The sequence below is a fragment of the Saccostrea echinata genome, unplaced genomic scaffold (genome assembly GCF_033153115.1).
Source record: "Saccostrea echinata isolate AGI-Se365-2 ecotype Australia unplaced genomic scaffold, CSIRO_AGI_Sech_v1 ptg000009l, whole genome shotgun sequence".
Classification (NCBI taxonomy): domain Eukaryota; kingdom Metazoa; phylum Mollusca; class Bivalvia; order Ostreida; family Ostreidae; genus Saccostrea; species Saccostrea echinata.
Genome location: NW_026889758.1, coordinates 35,699,037 through 35,720,086, shown reverse-complemented (window position 1 = coordinate 35,720,086; position 21,050 = coordinate 35,699,037). Strand labels below are relative to the sequence as shown.

The window sequence follows — 21,050 nt, the reverse complement described above, 5'->3', positions numbered from 1 at the left end:
TAACTATAAGGCCTATCTGAACCAAACTTGCATGGATGATGCATCAACGTACGAACAATCTCAAAACTTGCTTCGTATGCTGGATTTGACTTACATTTTCTGAATGAGTGACTAGTTTTAAGTTTTCAGATAAGTCTATTCCCAAGGAACTGCAAGCCCTAACAGACCAAAATTGCATAAATGTTGCATCTAGGGATGCACACTCCTAGATTATTAGTTTAGTGTGGGACTTTGCCTTACTTAAAGACAACATTCGTTGAGGTGAGCTCTGTAATCTCTGATTACCTATGTTTTTAATTATAAGAGTGGCCAACATCTAAACTGCAACTTTATGTAATTACAGGTACAATAAATAAATGTTTGTATTTATGAAGAACAAATTCATTTTCATAGGTGGGGGTCTTCACGATTTCTTGTATCTCCATACAATAATGAGGACACCCACCTTTTTATTAAATGCATAGTCAGCGCATGTTTGTCTGCTGTTCTCCAAGTACTGGTAGTTGTATATCTGTATACCCGGTATATAAAGTTTTAAAAGGAGATCAATAGACAAATACACACTAATGGTTTAAAAGAGAAAACAGTGCTCCCTCTTAATAGGTTCATTCTCTCTATTGTAACCAACCACTGTGACCTATAACAATTATTATACTTCACCACGATTTCTTACCTCAGGTAACTTTGTGAACACTAAATTCTGTCATGTGACATGCCAAACTGAGCTACTTACAGGAATATTGTTTGAACACATAAAATTATCAGACAATAGTTTATGACCATCTGTATCTATAGCTATGTTTAAGTGACCATACTGTTATTTTGTTTTGAAACCCTTGTAAATAGTGGTGCCATATGGAAAGGAGAGAAAAAGAGAAATATGACACATATTGAAAAAAAAAAAATTTAAATTTGCGCGCGTTTGCATGAATGTTGCAGGATAACCTCCTGCGTAAAATTTGAATTAATGTTGTTTGGAAATATAAAAAGCCAAGGCTTTTATATTTCAAACAACATTTCCAGATTCAACATTTCTGAATTTATCCTGTATCATCCTCAACAAGATCTCTATGTCTATTCTACTACTAGCTCTAAAATACGCTGATCGTTTCCTCTATAGAGAAACAAATTAGGTCACCATGTCAAGAGTAGGCTTTTATTTACATGTACTCTGGTGCTTGCACTTTTTGATTAAAGGTAGGCAGAAGGCATTTGAAAATTACCTGTGTTATCCTCTGAAATTGGAGGATAAACTATACCACAATGCAATGTGGTTTCCACATATGGTAAAAAAATATTGAATCTAGCTATCCTCCAAAAACGGAGGCCACCCAGACCTGTTTATGCAATACAATAATCTCCACAGTAATTGTAGTAGAATTTTCCATAAATGTATGATATTGTTATCCTAAAGTATAATTTTAGACCCATTCTTACAGTATTAGCTCCACCTCTCATGCATATATATCAACCTAATCTTCAATCAAGGGCAGGAAGATATATAATTTTTTCTAAAATTGCCAAGCAGAAAGGGAGTATATATATTATTTTATTCACATTCTGAAATCATTGACATTAAAATTTGGTTCCAAATTGACCAAATTCTTTGACAAATCAATGGAAGTAAAATTAGATAAGATATATGAAGCTAAAATCCTTTGTTAAGTGCAGTCATCCTTTGTTATTCAACTTTCAAAAATACATCTTGTTGCAACTTTATTTCCTTCAGCATATTTTGACATGTATCCCTGACTCTGTCTTTCGTACTCTCAAAATCATTAAATAAATAAACATAAATCAAAATTATAAATCAACTTCATTATTGATAAGATCTAATAATCTCAACTCAGAAGCAGAGTTCAGAAAGTTGGTTGAAAAAAAAAAAACATCCATGCCACCTGTTTCCCACCTCTCATACACCACATGGTAAATTCCAGCCAATTTTTCAACATAATTACTTTACACAATGCACTTCAGTCAGAAATTAGCTTAAAAAAGAATTGACTAAGACACTTTTTGACACAAGCAGCAGCATCTCCATAATTCAGGAGATTATCACTGCATTAACAATGGAAGCTTTAAGTTATTTCTAAAGTCTTTGTTTCCAACAACATTGAACTTGTCTGCTCAGTATTTATTTTTAATTAGAAGGCTGGCATCAATTTTGTTTAAAGACAACCAGAGTTGAAGTATGGGAAATAGATGTTTGTGCTATTTCTAGCACAGCAGTACTTAAATTGTGAAAATTTAATTCCCCAAAACATGCTGTCTAGTAATATAATTGATTAACAATATAATCATGTTAATCTTTAAGATACTCTAAAAAAAAAAAAAAAGAAAAACGTACTGAATCCACTGGACTTTTCCTTTGTTTTTCATGTTTATAAATCAATTTTATTAATAAAATTTGGAGAAAAAAATTTCTTTCATTCTAGTTTCATTACATACACATGTACAGAGGGGGAAAAAAGTTAATACTTATAAACCAGATTTGCATCAAATCCTATTCATTCTTCTTTTAAAAAATCTTTGACCATTTTTATGCAGTACATGCCCATATACCTGCCCTATTAAAACTAAAAAAAAAAAAAAAAAAAACTGAATCCAGGGCAACTAGCTGTCAGTTTTTGTTTTCATTATTTTATTTCATACATCAACAAAAAAAAAAAGAAAGAAAATTTTCTTTTGATATGTCTTTTTTAGCTTTATGACAGCAATTATGTTGCTATAAATACTACTGCATCTTTCTTAAAGTGAAGCAAAAACAGGAAAATTGAACAAAATAGATTTTTGCAGATAAATTTTGTTCAATTCTTGAAAGTATTAGGTTTCATAAAATTGCAAGTTTCAGTAAAAACTCTACTTTAACAACATTTTTTTTTTAAATTATTGTTTTGGCCCAAAACAAAAATAATGCTTGCTCCTTCCTCCATGATGAAAAAAAAAACATTTATTAATTTAATTATCATGGCCTCAAGTCTGAAGAACAAGAATATTATTGGTATAGTCCAAGAATTTTGATAGAATCTGCAAATGAGAGAATTAGATCATTTCTTACTTCTGCTCTGGTTCCATGTTTTTATATGAGGTTTGCAGCTATCAATGAAAGTCAAATGACATAATGATAAAAATGATCTGGTTTAATATTACAACATATATACTGCAGTTTTTGCTTGCTAACTGCAGTGCATTTGTTTTTCAAAACTTTATATATTCACATTTTTTATACCCGGTAAATCCTTCCAAATCTGATTCAAATATCATTCTCTTTGAAAAATTATGACATGTGGTCACTCTGTTTTGGGGCTATTTTCAACGAACTACTTCTTCCTTCTTTATCAGTTCATAAAATATCATTAATACTTCAAAATAATCTCTGATAAATGACACATAAGTTTGATTTGGGATCCTCCTTCAGTAATTTGAATCAATTTCCTCAATTTCTAAAAGAGGGGTCTCAGCCCTTTATTTGATCGAACACTTGTTTGAAATTGGCCTAGTGATTCTTGAGAAGAAAAATATTTGAAAAATCTACAGAGAAAAGACTGGTAGATTCCAGACAGACTTTGATCACATAAGCTTATATGCATCTTTGCCCCAGATGAGCTAAAGGTCAAAATTCTGTATATAGCTTGAATTTGCTAAAGGTTTGCCTTTTCTAAGCAAATGTGTTTTAGCTCTGCTTTCAATGAGTGGTTTTCTTACCTTTATGACAGGTGTTAATTCCACTAGAGTTTGACATTTATAGTTTTCACAGTGTTCACAGTAAATTAGGTTGCACTACAAATGCTACTGCCAAATTACAAATGTGAATGCATTGGTTTTATGTATATTATGATATTACATGTATATAGGTTCCATAACTTGTGTGAGTTAGTTATTTTTTTTTCCTCTAAGTTCCTTAATCTTATTAATTGTCAATAGACACCAGGCTTGCAGAACTTAAAAAGTTAAGGAATGAGAGAAAATGGGAGCAAATGAGCACACTTTATGGAACCTTTTTGAAGCCTCCCTTCACTCTAGCTACTGAAAGTCTTCAAAACTATCGGTACATTATTACTGCAGGGAACACTCACAAACCAATATTACGTAGCACAACGTGACATTATAATAGATGTTCTTTAACATGCTAGAAAATTAAAAAAAGAATCACTGTACAGGAGTGATGAAAAACAGACTGGTAATAGGAAAAACTAATATGTACATTCTTACTGAAGAAAATACATTAAAGCACGTACAGACTTTGAAAATAAAGAGAACTATTTTCTATTATATGGTGTGCATACATTTACTGCTTAAATATGCAAATACATTAAAATAAAAGAAAGAAAAAGTTTACTGGTTATGTTTAAAATAATCTCAAGCAAAACATCACTTCTTAAAAAAAAAAAATTAAGTTGCATGAAAGTCAAATATAGCCAAATTCATTTTTTTATGTGCCAATAAGGTTAGCTATATAGTAATTTGCAGCATATATTACATGTATTATATCCCCAAAAGACACAATTAACCAATATAACTTCTTTTAAATAAAAGGTTCCTGCAATTACAATTATCAACAATCAATTAAACTATGATATTCAACATTGATGATAACATAGCTTGTTTTCCAACATCAAAAGTAACATACCCACACATAATGCCCACGGGGAATTCTGGGAAACTGAGCCATTATTTCGGTGTCGTTGTGAATGCCACACAGTTGAAAAAAAAGCAAGTTCTAAGGTTACAGAAATCGAAAACCTTGCAGCATCCTGAAGCAGGCCAATCTCTTTTAGTGCCACACCAAGACAGGCAGCCTTTATGCCGTTCAGTTTAATCTGGCTTAGGGCCAGACCATGGCAAACAAAATTCCGTATCAGAGGGCTCCTCATTATTGTTTACTTTTTTTTGCCCTAGTAGACAATAATGAATTTGTTTTTTGTTATTGTTCCATGATGATACATCAAGTTTTGTGCACATCATGTGGTGTTTCCCATGACCGATTTAAAAAAGAATGTTATCTTTGGAATTGAAGAAATATCTACTATATCAGTATATTTTCCTCAGAGCAACATAAAGATTTTCTTGATGTTGAGAAAGATGTGTAAAATTGACTTCCCACTAAAGAAAATGCAATATTACAAAACTTTACTCTGCATTACTTTTAACTGGAAGAGGGGTCTAAAATAGATATGTGACCTTCATGGTGTTTTAAACTATAGGTGTGTATGGGACATTTTTCTATGGTTCTTTTTACTTGTATATATCTATTCACATATGAAGTGCTTGGAGAAAATATTCAAGAAAACATCAAAGACCAAACTCTCTACTCCAGAAGATACATGTAGTAAGATAATAGGGGATGACTTTCATCTGCCTCCTCATCATTATTACTTCTGTAACAAACAGATGTAAGGCACCACAGAAACAAGATAGGACTTCATGATAGTGACAGCTTTGTCATATAAACCCTGTTTCCTGTCACTGTTAAAGTCAATACAGATCAAGGTGGCAAAAACAAATTCAGGTACATTTTTTTTAAATTGAGTAAAAAAAAATTAAGTAGAGGGAAATTGTAAGAAAATATGCACAAAGATTACTTGAAACAATCATAAGTTATGTTTCTAAAACAAAATTTTGGGAACATCATTTTAACTCTCCCCTTATTAGTCCCCTACCGGTGAAACCGGAGGGGATTATAGGTTTCCTCTGAGTCTGTCCGTCTGTCTGTCAGTCTGTCCCACTTGGTTTTCCGCACTTTTTTCCTAAACGCTTGCAGATATTGAGCTGATTTTTGGTATGTGAGTGGATCTTGATGAGTTACAGATCAAGTATGCATTTTGTTCAGCTTCATTGATTTTTGACGGAATTAAGACCTTTTCAATTTTTAAGGGTTTTCTGTGATTTTCTTCTAAACGCTTGTAGATATTGAGCTGATTTTTGGCATGTGACTTAACCTTGATGAGTTATAGTTCAAGTTTGCATTTTGTCCCGCTTCAATGATTTTTGATGGAAGTATGGCATTTTCAATTTTTAACGGGAACCAGATTACACTTGCCAGTAGGGAACTAGTATTGCTAATGCAATACTCTCAGAATGCTTGTTATAATACATGTAACTAGGGTAGAAAACCTAATAATGATTCTACTGTTTTTTTCTTCTTATTCAAAATTTTTTGTACATAATTTCTTGGACACTGATCTATTTTACTTATTTGTCTGCAAGTCTTGTCAGAAAGTACTCTTCTGATTGAGAAGAAACTTTTTCAGGGTTAGTAGGCATGTTATGTGGATGAGTTGAACTGATGTCATATTGTGCGCAAGGTGTGCAAGTGATGAGTGAAATGACTGATATACAGTTGAAAATTGGTATTTTGAACTTTTTAAACCTCTATATCTCGAATCCTTTGATATCTTGAAGATTTTTCTTAGTCCCATAGAGTTTGAGATAACAAGGTTTGACTTTTAATTCAATTAACTTCAACTTTCATATTTTTTATGAAATACACTGTACTTTGACAATGTGTAATCACAAATACAAAAAGTCTACACAAGACAATATGATTGAAAAAGCATGAAAGTGTGTGCTTATATGTGTTCTTGGCTCTGATTGACTGAAACAAAATTTTCTATAACTTCTTTGGATTTAGTATACTGGTCAAAGACCATAAAAGCTTATGTGATGGTAAGATGTCCATTGCCCATCTATCTGTCTGTGAGTCTATGAACAATTTTCTAAATGCTTCTACTCCAATGATTTAAGCCCCATTTTAATAAATATGGCCTACAGGCATATAACAATATACACAGATCTGTGTATTGGTTCTTGATTTCCATGAATGATGTTGCCATGGTTTCTAAAATTTAAAATTTCAGTGACATTCTATCAAAATGCTTCCCCTACAGTTTTAGTACGATTTCAATAAACTTGGTACACATCTAGGCTAGGAATTTCAAGAATCCAATTAAATAAGTTTATAGGAGTATTCATGATCAACAACATAATGACTTGATTATGTTAAAAAATTATGCAATATAATTTTACATGTATCATATATCTCAATATATGTCATAGGGGAGGGGAAAGGGGGTAATAATAGCTTCATTCATTTTGAGTTAATCAAAACAGCTGTACATGTATTAAAATCAGCTTTTCAAAAGACACATTTTTAAATCAATTTTTGCAAATTTTTATATTGCTTTGTAGAAGAGGCCCAATAAGTAAACTATGCTTATATCATAACTATTTTTAAAAAATTGATTTTTTTATGATCCAATTATAATCAAAAAGAAACAGTGCTTTAAACATGAATACTGTAAATTCACATATTTTCATGGGGTCTAATTTTCGTGGTCTGATGAAAAACTATGGATGACCGTTCATGGGGTTTTGATTTTGTGGATGAAGAATTGTTGAGTAGTTATGTATGTGAAATTTTTAAATTTCTGGGGTGCAATCCCCATAACCCCTCCCCCTTTAGATCCATTACTATTATATGTATGCATTTAAATTACATTTTATTTCATAGCTCATTTGTTCTACTGAAATACTTTTTTTTTCAATTCTTTTTCCTAATGATGCCATATCCATATTTTATGAGATTTTAAAAAAAAAAATACAATTAAGTTTTAATATTATTTATACTAAAAATATCAGCTAAACCAATTTTCTTTTTATAATTGTCTCGTGGGAAAATTTCTCACAAAACGTTATCTTATTTTGTCAAGATTCCCACCGAGGCAAATCTGGTGAGTAATTTTCTTCTTTCTAACCCGCTGAAAGACAAAAAATCTACAAATATACACCATCATAAATAGTGCAGACTGTCATAGCAGCAACTTCACCACAATGATTTACGTTTTTCATTATCTAACCAGTGTGATGTGCATAATTAGAAATATCAACTAGACAACACATCTCCAAACACTGCTGTAACACCAAATTAATCTCTTTCCATGACAGATATAGATGATAGGACCAAAAGATGAAAGGCATGAAAAATATTTCCAATAACACTATAGCTGGCCTGCTATGAAGCTAATAACAGAATATTGATGGAATTATTAAAAGGAGATCCTCCATTATCAAACTGCAGGCTATGAAAGAATGCTGTCTTCTTTGGTCAGCTTGACCTTTTTTGAACTGAGTCATGAAATAGAGAGAAAATGTTGATTGAAATCCTTCCATGTGTAAACATTATCAGTGGGAGTAATCCCTTTAGCTGATAACATTGTCAAAATCTTATTTCTGCATTCTCATTACATGTCAGGTTTCTGTGCATGCATTGAGAAATATGAGTGTAAGGTTCAATATATTAGGCACTGCTATGACAACTGTAAGACTACAAAGTTACGATTTCACAGAACCCCATTATACCATCTGTCTAAAGACAAATAATCCCATGTCTCTTGAGAAGCAGTTCATACAGCTAATCAGGAGAACAATTTACAGAAAGAGAGAGAGAAAGAAAGAAAGGGAGAGAGAGACTTTTTGATGATAAAATTTACAAGATGGACTATTCAACTAATTTTTTAAAACTGTATTCTATAATCATTGCTAATGTATCTCTCAATACTGTCAAAATGTTTTATATTTAATCTTAAATTAACATAAACTAATTATAAACTGAATTCAGTTAATAGGAGAGAGATTTATTTTATTATCAATAATTTAAATTCATTAAACAAGTATTTTTTAAACCTGATTACATCTCTTCCCTGGAGTCAGTTGGATCTTTTTCTGTTATATTGACTGTGATATTTTTGGTAAATGATATTACAGATATTGGAGATTTACAACATTTTGCACTATTGAACTCTATTCATGGGTCTAAAGAGCATATAGATAGACTCCAGTAGACGTAATGGTCAATCAGGGAAATGCCCATATCAATAAATTGAAGAGACAATTGATACCTCTGATCAGATACACACATTCTCAGTGAATAGAGGCAACATAATTTTTCCTTTATTCAAACCATCAAGATTATGTTCTAAATCGAAAGTAAATATGATAAATCATGTTACACACAATCATCATATTTTCAAGGTTTGAATACCAAAAGATTACAATATCTGTCTTATATATATTCTTTCTTGTTTCATATTGTTAACTTTAATTCTGTGTACTAAAAGGTGCATATATAATGTTAAACAGGAAATTTCTTCTTCTTCTTTTTTTAAACAAAAATCAGGTGCACATTTTTTGTACATATAAAAGCTCTGAGTAAAAGAATACTTTCCATAGTCTAAACATCTTGGGGAAAAAATCATTGCAGTCCAAATAAGCCTGTTTTTAGGTAGGTATAGTAGGTATAGTACATGGTTTATATATTCAAATTTCAATAATTCATAAAAAGAAGTACATACACAAATTAACTGATAATTCAAAGCCAGACAAGTAAAAATAAGCTGACATAGTCTGTAAAAACTTCTGTGTTACCTTTTCTCCCAGGGTTTCCCTGATGCGGGCCACCTGGTGTTTAAACTGTTGTAAGGAGGCTTCTAGAGACAGGCACCGCTCCCTCCACTCCACCCCGTCCAGGGCTGGGGGGGTTGGCACCTCCTCTGATTTGTCCTTTGACATGATGTCCTCAGAATCTCAGTGCCTTCTGGAGATAACCTCCCAACACTGAATCACTTTATCCATCTCTCCTACAAAGCTGCAGAAGTCTTTCACAATATATATACAAAGTCAAATATTCTATCCTAAACTCTTACACAATGCCTAGAATTTTCCTTGGCAGCAGAGCTTATATTGAAAATTATCCAAAACTTCTTAAAGTTAATAAAACAGTGGCTGCAATAACTACACTCAAGGCATTCTATTTCTAACTGGTTAGAGTCTTCTGGGTATTAATATATGCAGAGAGAATTAATGATTGACAAATCTCCTTTACTGGAATCTATCTTGAATGTGTTATCACAGGAACTATTAAACTGTCTTATTGATACACCAAAAGAGTAATCTGTGATAGATCACCACATCTTGACTAAGGCAAAATCAATGTCCACTGGTCTTTCCAAACACCAACCCTTGCCTATTAATTCCACTTCTTACACACAACACACACAGGTCTGGATTGCATATAATTCATCAATACATAAAGATCCCTCGGTATTTTTGAGGGGGCACTGACCGCAAGCCCCATAATAATCTACATACAATGTGTTCCTTACAACTCCCAGTAACATGCAGTTCTCCATCAAAACCATTGTGGATAAAAAAAGAAGAAACCACAAAATGATATTTTCAGGGTTTTGGTAATTTCTTGCCCTCTCACAATAATTGCTTCCATTTCCATTGATCTTCTGAACTTTTCTCCCTCCCATGAACCACATGATCTGAATGTGCTAGCTAAATATACTGATTGTGGATATAATATATACAATGACATACTAGCTAGCAAAAGCTTTAATAATTAACATTCTTAGACCACAGCCTCATGTATTTTTTATTTTACCAAAATGTTATGAACTTCATAATTAAATCTCAGAGGTGATGAAAACATGTGTAACCTAATCATCTGCATCCTCGCAAGCCAGAGGTCCTGAGTCAACACGTTGTCATTTAGATAAATTTTGCTTTAATTGCCTTGTCATTAGTCGGTTTGTGGGAATCCTGGTCCAACATTTTTATGTAACAATATGGACTAATAAAACAAATTACTGTCTTTTGCCATTTAAAACTAATTCATAAAATAACTACAATAAACATGGAATACAGAATGCAATATTGATTCTGCATCCACTGTCAACTGCTCTTCAAATCTCATTATTGCTAAAATACTCAGAATTCCTGCTTCAACAAAACATCTACATGTCTAACTTTCTACATTTAATTTGGTAAATTTATGGAAAAATTCTAATTAAAAAGAATTCAAAGAGAAAAAAAAATCAAATTAAAGAAAAAATCTAGATTTAAGCAAAGGAACATACAGCAAAGTAATTGACCACATAGATGTCCTTTAAAGTCCAATTTTAATTGAATAAGACGATTTTTTTCTATTAAAAAAAAAACTTCCTAGTTAAATGAAAAAGAAAGGGTCCTGCTAAGGGCTGTCATAGGAAAGTGACAAGTGTAGGAATACAGTAAGACAGACAATCAGACAGACAAAGCAACATTACCCCCAAAATGTATTGGGTTTTTTTTTCTCATGTTCAAAATTTAAAAAATGTTAGGTTCAATACTTCCAGGTTTTAACCTTACAGTAAAGGTGTTGATGGACAGATAGACAGAAGGACAGTGAACCTCAAAATTAAAAGGTGTCTTCCTAATATTACCAATTTTTCCTGTATAAAATTTGAATTATGATGAAAAGTGACTGAGTTATTGTGTCATGATAGATATACATTCAGACATACACATGGACAGACAGACAATGTGATATGATCATTTAATTTAGGCCAAATAAAAAAAATATGTGTGGTTTCGGTTACCCGACCTTCCCTATTTTATACCCCCGACCCTAAACTTTTTTTTGGCAATTTTCATATTTTTCGCGGAATTTCCCCCGATTTCCATCAATAGCTCCAGTTTAAGTTTTAGTTTCAGCAATGACGGCCTCCTTGCAAAACATAGTGCAAGTGTTTAATAGTGTTAAATCCAAAGCAAGCTAGCATGTATGTGTCCCCTACCAATATTGACTAGTATATTATCACACCACATCTAAATGCCATTTGCAAAGCAGTGATAGGTATTATTTAGAAAAAATTAAGAAAATCATTTTGTTAAAAAAAAAAAAAAAAAAAAAAAAAAAATCCCTATCTACCTACCCTAATTTTTTTGGAAGTGTAACCGGAACCACACATATTTTTTTGTTTGGCCTTATATTAAGAGTCTTCCTCTTATAGAAAAGTACTTCTGTGTAAAATTTCAAAATGTTATGCTGAAAACTGTTTGAGTTATGGCATCACAATAAAAGTGGCATGTATATATACACAATCAAACATATGTACAGACAGACAGACAAAGTGATGTGACCCCCAAACCTACAGGTGTCTTTCTCTTAAAGTAAAGCATTCATGTATAAAATTTGAAAACTATTTCAGTTAACCCAGCAACACAACAAATATGTCGACAGAAAGATGTACAGCTAAATAGACAGACAGACAGACAGACAATGCGATTCCTATACTTATAGGACTCCTAATCAAACTTTTGAACTTAAAAATGGTATTGTATGCAAATCGCTGCATAAAAAGATATCACCTTATGATATAAAAAATCCAGACCCAAGTGAAAATTAGTCAATGTCTAGTCCACTTCAAAGAAACTGCCCCAAGACAGATTGTATCAGAATAATTTGTAATTCATACAATTTTAATCTTGGTAGGAACACCTTATCCTGGTGGGATCTATCTCCCAATCTTGGGGATCTGATTGCCGCTGTAACCCATCCAGCCATTAAATATCATCATATAGATGGAGAAGCAGTTCCCTGTCTTCCCCAGCAAAGATACCAAACAAACTAATTTAGCTGGCCAACTGAAGAACACTGGAGCCAAAGAGGAACCTGCCACTGACAATAGCAGGGAGACTTCCTATATAGCAAGCTACAATACACCAATAACAAGTCATCTAGGAACTGTAAAAATCAGCAGTTTGTACCTAATGAAATTATTGATTGCATCCCCAAAATGACAATAATGGAATGTTAAGAGTAATTTATCACAATTAAGATATAATTGATATCAACCATTCAATGGCATGCAGAAAAACAAACCTCAAAACATGATATTGTTCCATTACCAATCTTATGTAATAAATTGACTGTTCATCAGGATTTATTGATATAAAACATTAAATAAAGCGGAAGTTGTTCTAGTCTTACCTTATAGTGATTCCCCTGTGGCTCACCCGTCCAGTTCCTAAAAAAAAAATCTGATTTAATTTTTTTGGTCACAATATAAGAGCTGTAGCAAACCATTTATTAACAATGAAAGAGTACCGGTATTTAAACTCAAGCATCAAATGGTGCATCAGAGGAAATTTTCAACTGAGAAAATAATATCTTTTTTTATAAAAATATCTTATTAGTCTTTATATATATATACCTCTTAATAGCTTTATTTCTCCACTTAACCTTAATGCTTTTCCTGTTACAATTGTACAAAATGTATTTAAAAATGAGAAAGTGCTAGGCTGTATCAGCAAGGATAAGGAATTCTAAAAATTTCAGATAATATCTTTAAAGGTGCTATTGTCATATTTGTCTTTGTTCCTGATAGTAGCTGGCAGGTCAATCTTTTCAGTGACAGTTTAAATCATAATAATGTTTTTACCCCATAAAGCAAAGACAGCATTAATTATGGTTGGTCACTTTCATACAAAAGGAATAACCATAAAGCAGATTTCTGTCATCTTTACTGACCAATATTAAAAAACAAGGTTTTAGAAGACATGATCAGAAAGTCCTAGCTGACTTAAAACTGAACCCTTACGGAATCTTTCCTTTAAAATCATTCATTTTTTCATGGAAAATAAATTTTTAAACTTCTGTAAATGATTTTAATTTTTTTTTTCAGAAAGGATAAGATATTCAAATTAGTATATCTAATTAAGATCAGAACTTATGTTGGGGGATCTAAATATTTTTTACATGCTCTACCTGGATGCTCATCAATAAACCAGCTATCCCCCAAGCCAAAAATCAATTACATGTAACACTTCATGCTCCAACAGAAATAATTACACATACTTTTATCATATGGCCTCTTCACATGCAAAAGCCAGTGCATATGGTGCATATTAATTAGCCAGCAACTATTTCTGGTGAAGAGGAATTTCAGACAATTAACAAAAAGCACAGATGCACTTCCACTATATCAATACCACAAGCAACTGTTGGTGGTATTCTGTTAGCCTGCTTCATATATATCCTTACCAAGATCAATAGGTCCTCTTATTCACATATCTCATGTTCAAAGAGACTCTCTGCTACAGGCGTTAAATGGGGATGAAAAATTCACTGCACCTAAAGCTAATATAAGACCGAAAGTAAATGACACTGTAGCAAAGACAATACTGTTTTAAAAGGCCCTGCATCAATGCATTCATACATCAATGACATATTGTTTATCTTAAACAGCTTACAACACATTAAAATTTGATCAAAGTGCACAAGTTGATTTATGTATCTACTGAAAACCATAAGATTTAAGACTACTCTTTTCCAAGAAAGAAAAAAATATGATGCACTTACATTTACAAAAATGTACCACTAAGTTTGCAATAATTTCTTACATTGTGTGCTACAAATTTACATGTATTTACATTTCAATATCTGATTCAGAATGACTTGATAAAGCTTCCAATTGTATTGAAATAACTAAAAATTAAACATATTGGTATGTACTTAAAAAGATGAGAGTGTTCAACAATGGGAATATATGTTAGATGTTTCTGATATTAAACATATACTGATTCAATCATGGAAGTTCACAACTGATAAAGGAAAGCTTGTTTGTTCAAAGAAATAAAATACATAAATTTTTTTTAGTAATAGAAGCTGCTTGAACATTGTATGTAATTGAATATAAATGATTGATCAAAACAATTAATAAAAAAAAATATACATGTACTACTTTATATCATCTTTGCAACTAAAGTGTTTTCGATCCACTATAATAGTCCCCACAACCACTTGGCAGTTTAAGCCACTATATTAGCAACATCTACTAGGCATACTAAATTTTAACTTTAGATTCTGCCAGTAATATCCATTGTAAACAAGAAACTGAGTTTTAAAAGAACAAAAGCAAAGACAGGAGAACTACAAGCTTCTCAATGGATGAGAAAAGAGATGAAATGAGGGTATAATATAAATGAGACCTAGGATAAACAAGAACAGGAAGCAGCAAATTATGAATGTATGTCTTTCATTTTTTTTTTTTTTTTGATAGCTGTCTTTTCATTGGTTCGAAGGGGTGGGAAGGGGTTAACTTGGAATAAAATTAATGCAATATCAAACACGGTTTTAAATAATGGCACAATCAGCCAAAGGTTTTGTGGTGAGCTCAGTAGGCTGAAAACTCCTGGCCTGCGAAAATGACTTTAGACTTTATTACTACACATAAACATCAATCTCATAACTTAAAGGTTGGAGAAGCAAATATGTTTTCTACAAGTAGGGTGAGTTAACCATGCATCGGACACATACCTTGCTTCGGACAACTTTAAGCAATAAACTTTCATTGAACCTGAGTCTCCCCGTGTTTTTACTTGTTTCTGTCTTAAAGGTGAAGATTTAAACTTTTTAATGATGCCGATTTTTATTTCCATGTTGTGATAAAAATACCACAAGAATGGCCTTGAAATTACGTCATATTTTGCATCATCAAAGGGGAGTAACCAGAATTTTACGATTTTGTAATTTTTAGAGTTGTCGCTCTTTTAAATAGATTTCAACGGAACGAGTCGGGCCTAGGTAAAATTTGTCAATGATTGATATTTTTACAGAAATTTTTCAAAAATTCTACTTCAATGTTTGTATAATAATTTTTAGAGTTGTTTTTTACTATTATGTTCATTTCACCGTACATTGGACACAAATTAACCATGCATCGGACATTTTCCGATGCATGGGTAATCACTTCCATTCTCATATAAAACCCAAATGACAGCTGTTTTTTACGGAAATAGAAAATAAAAACTCTAAATTTTAAGTGAAAATACAAGATATCGATATATGATGACTAGAAGTGGACCCAATTTATTTCTTTAAACTAGATGATGATAACCCACGAGACAAAGGCGCGAGTTGCCATATTACTAGCATTGTAAAGCCTTTCTAAGGCGATGTGATGCACCTAAAATCTCTTCACATTTGTGGATCGAAATAGTAATTCAAATTTAACTAGAAGTTTAATTTTTTAATAAAAGATAAAAATGTTTTGATATCACTCATTTTAAAGCACCGAGATCAAGGTGTGATATTTTTCTGGTTAAAATACCGTATGTCCGATGCATGGTGAATATTGTCCGATCCATGGTGAATTCTGACTTATTTCGAAAAAATCGGGTTTTAATGATATTTTCTCAATAAAGAGCACACAATTGTGTCAAAAATTTATATTTTAACCACATACTACATGTTAAGTTCCATTTTGATAATATTCGGTCGGTAGCGATATCGCTAGAACTTGTTGAAGTGCGAGGGTGTCCGATGCATGGTGAATTCACCCTATGTGTTTTAACCATGCATGAAGAGTGCATCTAGACTCAATTATCCATGGCAACATTAGTGTTCTCCAGAAGAATCTGTATTTTAATGCATAATTCTGAAATGTCACAAATTTGAAAACTGTTAGTGCTTGAGTGCATCATTTTTGTTGACAGAACAGGTCTGACTACATTTTCTTTTCCAGAGAACTATAGTTCTGCAGGCACACCAATGCAAGAAATAAACTTAGGCACACATATTTATATTCAGATTGAGACTATAACATTGATGTAAACTATATAAATTTCTTAGCATCCCTACAAATTTTACATATGCATTAAGTGTTATTTGTTAACTTCTGTCTTTAAGTGTGTTTCTTTTTTCTGTCCTAGCAATCATCTCATTAGATGTGAAGACATGCTTGACATGTTTTTGAGTTAAATATTATGATGTTATAAGTTAAAGTAGTATACGTATGCATAATAAAAACATCAGTCTTAAAGAAAATCATTTCATTCTCATTGTAAAGAATTCTAATTAGTACTGCGCTTAGTATTGAGGCTATAAAAACAATGCACTATCAATCATACTGCATCTCTCCCCCCTTTTCAATTTTCTTTGCTTTATAATTCTGAAATATTTCTCGGATGAACTAGTGCCCTCTTTTGTGTAAAGGTAGTCAAAATAAAATACTACTAAAGATTCCCATTCTCAAAATGCAGTAAAAAAAAATAATTTCTTACATCTTTTTCCAGCAGGTTGACAGACGAACTCTTGCCTTAAACCGGAAGTGTGTTTGTTGTAGTTTTCAGCAGAGAGACTTATAGTTAGAGGCCTAACTATTTTTTCAGCTCGACTTAAGTGCAATGAAAATATTTTTTCGCATGTTTAATACGAAAGAAAATGAACAATTCTTTTTTTCAGCCGATTTCATTTTTGTAATAAAAATTCTCCTCTGTACTAACAATATGGCGGCCCACATGAGTGAAATGCTGAAATGATTGAATAAAAATATCATTGCGTTTACCATGTGATGGACAACATTTCCTAATCAGTAAACATCATAGCAGTCAAGAGAGAATGCCAAATGCGACGTAGTTAATTTTTTTAGGTTACTTGTTGAAAAATGTCGGCACATGAAAAGAAGGAATATCTCTCTTGTTTTGATCTTGTCAGAGACAATCTGATGCAGGATGTATACAAAGGTAAACTAATTTTCTCAATTATATTGGGATGCCACCAATGACAGGAGGCAGCAAATTTTTGCCTGTACTCAACACTTATCAGATCCAATACATTCTCTTGATTTAGCTATATAATATAATTATAGCTTGAAATAGCTCTATAGCTTTATTAAGCTATTCACAATAACTTGATAAAGCTATTCATATGCGGTTTTTCACAAAAATGTTTTTGTAAGAAATGGATAAAAAGTCACAAGTATTTGACTATTCATGTATTTATACTATGGGGTATCAAAAAAGCAACCCAAATCAAAGATAGGTTTAACATTGCAGCTTTTGAATACTTTTAAGCAAAAGAGTATTTCCATGTTTGGATAACAGTACACCACCTTGTGTGTGTTGAGGCATGGATAAATATGATTGCTTCACATTATGCTGAATTATTACCAATCAATTTTATCTTGTTGACAATAATTGACCTCCTTTACAATTTCATTCAAGAAGTAACTGTGTGGTCACAAATCAATTGCTTTAATAGCCCCAAAACTTTAAAAACTTAGTTCAAAGTACAAAGTCCCTAAAGGAGACGCAATTTGATGAATAATTGTTACATGCATTGTGTTCAGAACAGTTTAAGGTTGAACACTATCACTGCAACTAGGTGCAACTTTTCATACATGCTGAAAAAATAACACGTATAAGAAAAAGGTGAGATAAAATAGCTAAATCAAGCTATTCTGAATAGCTTAATAAAACTATATAGCTATTTCAAGCTATGTAGCTAAATCAAGAGATTGTACTGGACCTGCAGCTTATGGCCTTGAGCAGTGAGGGAGCTGCCTTACTGCAACACTGGATTGTCTCATCCAAAGGATCAGTCTCCAACGGTGGATTGAAATCTGTGATGTAAGGATCAACTCCTTACTCAGTGGTCAACCACTGCTGCATGCAGGCCATCTGATTTTGAGAGCTGAATGATGGAGAAAATTATTTGATAAAACTTAACTTTGCATAATTTTCCAGCTCAGTTTCACATTTTGATGATGATTTTAGTGCTGATCATGATGTTAAGGTGGGAATACAGTCTGAAACAATGAATTTTACCTGGTGTGTGCAGGGCTATTGTCTGCAGAGAGGTGGACAGGCAAAGCATACATCCATGTCTGTGGATGTAGGCTATGCTTGTATGCTTTTCTAAAGAGAATAGTACATGTAGTTCAGACTTCAGTGCATATTTGAAAACAGTTAAAATAATCTAAAAATGTACATACCATTGTTTATGCAATTATACTTTTGGAAACACTTTTAAAAACACAGTATTCATTTCAGACGAAAACGTGCTAGAGGATGAAAACTTGTTAAACAGAAAGTTTGAAAAATTATTTGAATCAAAAGACATAAAACAGCAAATTGTCATTCTGAAGGAGGTAAGATTGTATCAGAATTTTTATAACATGTAAATGTAATCTCCATAAATAAATGTAACATGTAAATGTAATCTACGTAAATAAATGTGTGCCAAGGTAGATAATAACTAAAAGAATGATCTGTCATTAAATATGGTGAGGGCCTGACTCTACGGCTTAGTAAAGTTTCTCTTACTGGATGATAACCAATGTTTATCCTTCTATCTGAATGAATTAGTTTTTAAGAAAATGACAGTATATACTATAGATTCCTAAATATTCATGAGGAATTAATTATCACATAAATTCATGAGAAGCACAACTCTCGAAATAAAATTACTCGCTTTTATTTTTATGGGGCTGAAAACCGTGTAAAATCTCTTGATTAACCGGCCACTCGCAAATTATTGTTCTTACAATTTGGCAGCAAAGAGCCATTTCGCGATATTAAGTACTCAAGTAAAATAAGGAATCTACAATGTATATTTAATTGGAGTTTTGAAATCTGAACAATTGCTCTTGGAAAAAATTGATGATAAGGGGTGAACACATCCTCACAACGTCAGGGGTCCTGTGTCAACTTGTTGCCATTGGACCCCTGACAAATTTCATTCGATATCTTTGGGCTAGCTTCTCTCATTGAGAAGCACCAATCAAATCAAAATAGACAGATATATAAACAGAAAGAAATCAATTGACACTTAAAATGCACATGTTACATGTTACGCATTGTTTATCACTGAAAGGCTTAGTGATTGGATGAGTGATAAGAAAAACAATCAAGATTTGTAATTTTCCTGAAAGATGTCGCTGCAGTCAGCCTGCAAGATATCGAATGAAGTTTGTCAGGGGTCCAACAGCAAGGAGTTGACACAGGACCCCTGACATTGTGAGGATGGGGTTAACAATATGCAATATGTCCATGCAAATTGTATCAAAGTAATTTATCCCCCGAGTAAAATCAAAGGTTCATATACGTGTATATATACTGGTAGCTTCACATCGGACTCGGGGTTAAGGCATTTGATCAGCTTTATATCTGTTCAGTATCCATACCCTCTCTCTCATGTTCAGTTCGGGCATGGACAGCAACTTTGCTATGGAAATATTCAAAAAAAATTCCTCCAATCAATTTCATCTGGCCTATAATGCAGGGAATTTGAGATGTTATGCTGCCTCTGAACTGAAGTAATACCATTAACTGTCCTCCTAGTTGTAACCAGACTATTTGTAATGGTTTCCAGTTCTTATGACATCTGTTTCCTCATTTAGAGAGTGATGGGTGTCTTAAGTTGGTTCTGTTGTTATGCCTTCATTTGATGGATCTTCCTTAACAGGCATTTGTTTTGGTACCTTATTTTCTGGGAACTCCTGGCCACACATTTTTAAAAATCTAAAGTTTGCTGGTCAATCTCATTTCTACATAATACATAGAATAATTTCCTCTGATCTCACCGCTGCCACCAATTGTGAAGTTTTTGAAATCTGAACAATTGCTCCTGAGACAAGTCTGTGATATGTCTATAATAATCTCTCCATTCTTGCCCCCATAACACAAAATGCTATGAATCCTGTGTTTCTAGTAGGAATTGTAGATCTTTATAGATTTAAGCATATCTTGTTTGAACAGGTGTATTAAAGATATGAAATAAAGTTTACCTCCTAAGTACAAGATGATCTTTATTTCTCATTTTCTCTTTCCTTATATATACCTCTGACACTTGATATACCGTAGTTAGACCTACCCATTAGGGCATTAGGCTCCAAATATTAGGGCCTGCCACACCATTATTAGGCCTTTCTGTTTGGGCATTAGGCCCCAAGTAGTAAGACCTGCTGCACCATCATTAGGCGTTGGGACACCTAATATATGTAGAGCATAAGTAAGGCTCCATAATTAGGACACTAATTAAGCACCAGGATTACGGCACTATTGTATTCCTTAGTTAGGATGTTTCATATAAAATTCTAATTTAGTTTTTTTCTATTACAATAAAATATGTACATGTGAAAAAAAAACATTTTATACTAATATGAATGAAATTATTCTTTATACATGTATTTATATATAATCATTTTTATTAACTTTATGTTCCAGATATGCAAAGAAATCCAGGTATGTTTTCTAAGAAAGGACACAGGGTCAAAGATGATTTCATCTGTCACAATCCTAGTCAACATCTACCTAAATTGTCCTCCCAAACACACAGTGAAAAGGCTGTTGGCAAGGTACACAAATATTAATTAAAAATATTACATGTTTGGTATTATGATCTTATAGTTCTTATTATGATTAAGATTGTGAATGGTAAGGCC

The 21,050-nt window shown here is 32.5% G+C and overlaps 2 protein-coding genes across 4 annotated transcripts in view; one reads left to right on the top strand and one right to left on the bottom strand.

The window, feature by feature from the left end:
- Positions 1-9,615, bottom strand: part of LOC133182293 (pleckstrin homology domain-containing family H member 1-like) — a 43,128-nt gene extending 33,513 nt beyond the window's left edge. For 2 of the 3 annotated variants that reach the window (XM_061317072.1, XM_061317073.1), the window contains exon 1: positions 9,424-9,615. In XM_061317072.1, coding sequence (XP_061173056.1) covers positions 9,424-9,567 — 144 coding nt within the window. In that variant the 5' untranslated portion in view covers positions 9,568-9,615. Of the gene's footprint in view, positions 1-4,630; positions 4,765-9,423 lie in introns of those variants that run through there. The other variant, XM_061317074.1, reaches the window with a different exon arrangement.
- A 7,628-nt stretch (positions 9,616-17,243) lies between these two features.
- Positions 17,244-21,050, top strand: part of LOC133182297 (tRNA (32-2'-O)-methyltransferase regulator THADA-like) — a 31,677-nt gene continuing 27,870 nt past the window's right edge. Inside the window, exons 1-3 of the mRNA XM_061317081.1 lie at positions 17,244-17,349; positions 18,658-18,755; positions 20,833-20,963. Of these exons, the coding sequence (XP_061173065.1) occupies positions 17,271-17,349; positions 18,658-18,755; positions 20,833-20,963 (308 nt within the window). The 5' untranslated portion in view covers positions 17,244-17,270. The remainder of the gene's footprint in view (positions 17,350-18,657; positions 18,756-20,832; positions 20,964-21,050) is intronic.